The following is a 5000-nucleotide window of genomic DNA, read 5'->3' as shown; positions in this document are numbered from 1 at the left end:
GTAAACCTACACCCACAATAACCCTCAGCGCACACACACACACACACACACACACACACACACACACACACACACACACACACACACACACACACACACACACACACATACATTAGAAAGATCCCTATGTATGAAGTCAAGATTTCTGTCCCTAAATACCTGTGTGTGTGTGTGTGTGTGTGCGTGGGTGTGTGTTTGTGCATGTCTCTCTCTTTCTCTCTCTCTCTCTCTCTCTCTCTCTCTCTCTCTCCAGTTTCGACCTCCTGTCGGTGGGCGGTGTCTCGGTCACTCTGGTGTTCCAGCGGGCTCCGTTCCTGCCCCAGCGCCGCACCGTCTGGCTGCCCTGGAACCAGTTTGTGGTTCTGGAGCGCGTGCTGATGGACCGGGTCGAGCCCAAGGCCCCGGCGGCGCCGTGCGAGAGGAAGGGCCTGGCCGGCCCGTATCCCATCGTCCTCTCCCCGCCGCTCACACGCTTCACCGGCACCTGTGAGGAGAGAGGACCCGCCGTCCCCGAGCTCCAGGTACAGGCCACACACACCCCTTAAAGGGGCTATACACAGAATTGATTGGCCACACAGACCCCTTAAAGGTGCTACACACAGAATTGATTGGCCACACAGACCCCTTAAAGGTGCTATACGCAGAATTTGAGTGGCCACACAGACCCCTTAAAGGTGCTATACGCAGAATTTGTGTGGGCACACAGACCCCTTAAAGGTGCTATACGCAGATTTGTGTGGGCACACAGACCCCTTAAAGGTGCTATATACAGAATTTGAGTGGGCACACAGACCCCTTAAAGGTGCTATACGCAGAATTTGAGTGGCCACACAGACCCCTTAAAGGGGTAATACGCAGAATTTGAGTGGGCACACAGACCCATTAAAGGTGCTATTCACAGATTTGAGTGGCCACACAGACCCCTTAAAGGTTCTATTCACAGATTTGAGTGGGCACAGAGACCCCTTAAATGTGCTATACGCATAATTTGAGTGGGCTCACAGACCCCTTAAAGGTTTGCATATATGTGATACGGGATCTCTTGAGGTACAGTATAGTAATACAAGACAGTAGGCTGACCACGCCTTCCTAGATCTGCTTTCAAGGAGACACGCGTCTAGAATCCCAATCATGAGTGAACAAGTGAGCTGGCTAGAAGTTATCTGGTTAGAATGCTAATTTTAGGGGATATCTGGATAACTCACATTAGATCAGGAACGATTATTACAGTGCATGAAAATGCACTGTACTGTTATTCCTAGACTTCTTATTCCTCTTCTTTTTCTTATTTCGCTTACCACTTTTTCCGTACGCAATTTCTCTTCAACCGTTTAACTTAGAAACTTCATTCAAAGCCTGTAATGTAGGTCTTCTAATGGATTAGGTTGCTATGACTTTTCCACTATGTAACTTTTATACTTTTTAAACTGTAAATTAAAAACTATTAAAAATGTCCCCATAGACTTAACATTGTGATCATGACATCATAGAATCTTTATGCAAATGTGAACCACTCAGAGCAAATCAGAAGCCTGCGTTGTACACAGAGGCGGGAGTAACAAAAAAATCAGAAAACAATGGCGGCGGCCCTGAGGGTCGTAACTGGAAATAGGCTATTAAATGTGAATTAAGGTTTCTTGACCACTTTTAATGGTTTATTTTGACACGGTTTGTTGTTTATGCGACATAAATGTGTTCAGGACATACAGATCATTGTAGGTTAACGTAAGCTCTCTAACGGTAGAGTTAGCTTGTTGACCCATTATAACCTATTGAAAACACATAGCAACTAAATCGCTAGCACACTGAAATGAACTACTATCGTGTTTCTGTACAACATGACTTGTTGTCAACATAAAAACATTGAAACGGATTGTTGTGTATGCCACCTGAACATACTTGGGCTAGATAAACCACTGGATAATCTGAAGCACTAGACTGTCTCGCTAACTAGCAGGCTATGTAGGCAACAAACAACTTGGACTGGTCCGAGCTTGCTTCTTCTGCCATTATAAGTCCACATCTGGCAGCACATCTGGCATATGTGTACGCACAAAGTGCGGTTAACATAACAAACCAAACGATTTCCGAATAAAACAAATAGCCTAACGTTATCAAGCCAGGCACAATTGCTAGCCTAGGCTACGTGAATTAAACGCAGACCACGAGAGACCTAGATAGTTAGAATAGAATAGAATAGAATGTATACTTTTTTGATCCCGTGAGGGAAATTCAGTTCTCTGCATTTAACCCAATTTAACCGAATTAGTGAACACACAGCACACAGTGAACACACAGTGAGGTGAATCACACAACCCAGAGCAGTGAGCTGCCTGCCCAACCAGCGGCGCTCGGGGAGCAGTGAGGGGTTAGGTGCCTTGCTCAAGGGCACTTCAGCCGTGGTGGACTGGTCGGGGATCGAACCGGCAACCCTGCGGTTACAAGCCCGATGCGCTAACCAGTACACCACGGCTGCCCAGTTAAGCTGTAAATAAAGCTAACTTCACTGAATCAATGTCAACTCCCGGTGTTGATCCCCGTCTTTTGGCAGGCGATTAGGCATAACATTTAAGTCTACCACCATTAATAGCCTATTGTGAAACTCATAGCCTGCTTCATCTAAAGTTAGGCTACAGCCAGGATGAATATTGTAATACTATTGTAGACACTTTGACACACTTGAGGGAAACTTCCCGTGCTTTATTTATCAACCAAGTAGCCTAGCTTATATCACAAACGAGTTGCTGTCTTAGCCACAACTCACGCTTTTAACAGAGCATTATTTCACGGACCTCTCTGTCCAACTCCTTCACTCTCCGACTCCGACCTGCTCAAACAAACACACGCAAACACAAGTACCTAAAACTCCACCCCTAAGTTCCCCTTAAAGGGACACAACTATTTCAGGAACAGGTAACAGAACACATCACACACAATAAAGAGGATATCACAATATGATATCAATGTAATTCGGCTACACAGCCTGCCGAAATGACCGTTGAATTTTTTTTATCAATTTGAAAAATGTAGACCTAATCATTCAGCCAATAACGTCGGCGTCGCCTAACTGTGATTTTTGTGTGCAATGCACACCCTAGCTCTTCTACAGTCACGATAATGCAATACAATTATGATGTTTAACGTAGGCAATGTGAGCCTGCATGATAGACAGTAAAATAATGACCTCTGAAGATTTCACCATTTCTAAAAAAGTTAATTTATCCATGCATATTGTCTACTCAAATTATCTCTTGCTGTGATCCCTCGTGCTCTCATCCTAAATTGCAGAGTTTATTGTAGCAAAAAAAAACAACCATTCATGGTTTAACCATAAATGCATGACTTCATATCACAACATAATATCGATGTTAGGTTATAAAATAAACTAAGCCTAGTTTGCCTTTGGACTGTTCAAGAGCTCCATGCTGGTGTGTTATCTATATATGATCAGTTTGGAAATTGTCCTTCTGTTTATCAACACTCATGTCTCATTCAATTACCACCTAGGAAACTCCACCTAATTTAGCAACCTACATAGCAGAGTAACCACTATGAATACCCTATGATAAACAGCTATCTCAATTACCCTTGCAACAATATAGAAATCATCGCAATCACCCTAGTAATGTTAAAGACCACTTTCCATTCAATTCAACTGTCCATTTCCACTTTCTCTCCATCCATACTTCCAACTATTTATTCCTTCATTAAACTGTCCTCCTATCAACATCCATTAATCTACCTATACATCCATTAAACTATTTGTCTATCAACATTCATTAAACTATCTGTCTTATCAACATCCATTAAACTGTCTACCTCTACACAGCCCTTAAACTATGTCTATTAAACTATCTGCCTATCAACATTTATTAAACCACGTCAACCTAGCAACCACCATATGTCTTAGCAACACCTAACAATCTCAATTACCTATTTATAGATCAGTGGTAAATCCTCAGTCGCTCAGTTTTACCCCATTTCTCTTTTTTTATATTATTTGTGTTAACTACAAATTATATTGTACATTTCATTTTTGGCATTTTCATGCACTGGTAATTCCTTGGAATTGCATTTCTAGTTTCTTTATATTCTTCAAGGTCATTTTTAAATGTTGTAAGTTATTATGAAACAGACCCCCCCCACCATCACCACATTACAGATTAAAGAGGATTAAAATCAGACCAGGACAGTGGAGAGTCACACTCAAACATATATATTTGTCAGCTAACTATAGCCTGATAAACCAGCCTAAATGGATTGGATGTCTAATTTAGTCTGGCCCCGATGAATGGAAACAACGGAACATTGATGAGCACAACCCGTTGTCTTTCAAACCGTGTCTGTGCCTATAGGCCAACGCTCCCTCAAAACCCCGCCCCAGAGCCCTCTGCCCCGCCCGCGTTGATTCAAAACACATCTCTGCGTTGTGATTCGTTTAGTTGCCATCTGCCAGATTCAGGGCAGTGTTTTCAAAATGGTCAATGGTCCGAGGCCAGACCCAAATGCAGGCAAAACATTTTGCCGTCCAGCAGTTGGCGCTGGTTTTCCAGGCTAAGCTAACTACACAAAAGTGCAGTGGTGTACAGAACAGTAAATAATTGAGTAATAACGGATGATTCATTTTTCTGCGTCTACTTGGGTCAGAATGCATTTGCATATATCTAAAGTCCCTATATGCTCTTACACACTGATAATGAGTGTGCTACGATGTAAGCAGTAAAATGATTACATTTTAACTAGGTCACTGGATATAAAGAGCCACCTCAGTTGTGAAACTAGTCCCTTCATGCATCCATTGTGTGTGGCAATATATAACACTAGATGGATAAAAGAAATACTCAGGATAGGATGTTCCAACGTAAGGTGATGTTTAGCATGTAAACAGCATAGAGATGTTCGGCTGCATTATGCATGTATAGCATGGGAATTAGCATTTTATTATTGGCCTGGTAGTCACGAGAGATTTGTCTTAATGCAAAAGCAGTGTAGTTCAGCAT

At 42.5% G+C, this 5000-nt stretch overlaps 1 protein-coding gene across 1 annotated transcript in view; it reads left to right on the top strand.

Moving 5' to 3' along the window:
* The window catches only part of tenm1 (teneurin transmembrane protein 1), a 158850-nt gene that overhangs the window by 111345 nt on the left and 42505 nt on the right, over positions 1 to 5000 (top strand). Inside the window, exon 16 of the mRNA XM_062535816.1 lies at positions 254 to 521. Within this exon, the coding sequence (XP_062391800.1) occupies positions 254 to 521 (268 nt within the window). The remainder of the gene's footprint in view (positions 1 to 253; positions 522 to 5000) is intronic.

Source organism: Sardina pilchardus, chromosome 5, assembly GCF_963854185.1.
Source record: "Sardina pilchardus chromosome 5, fSarPil1.1, whole genome shotgun sequence".
Taxonomy (NCBI): Eukaryota; Metazoa; Chordata; class Actinopteri; order Clupeiformes; family Clupeidae; genus Sardina; species Sardina pilchardus.
Note: the sequence above shows the minus strand (reverse complement) of the source record. Positions and strands in the feature narration are given on the sequence as shown.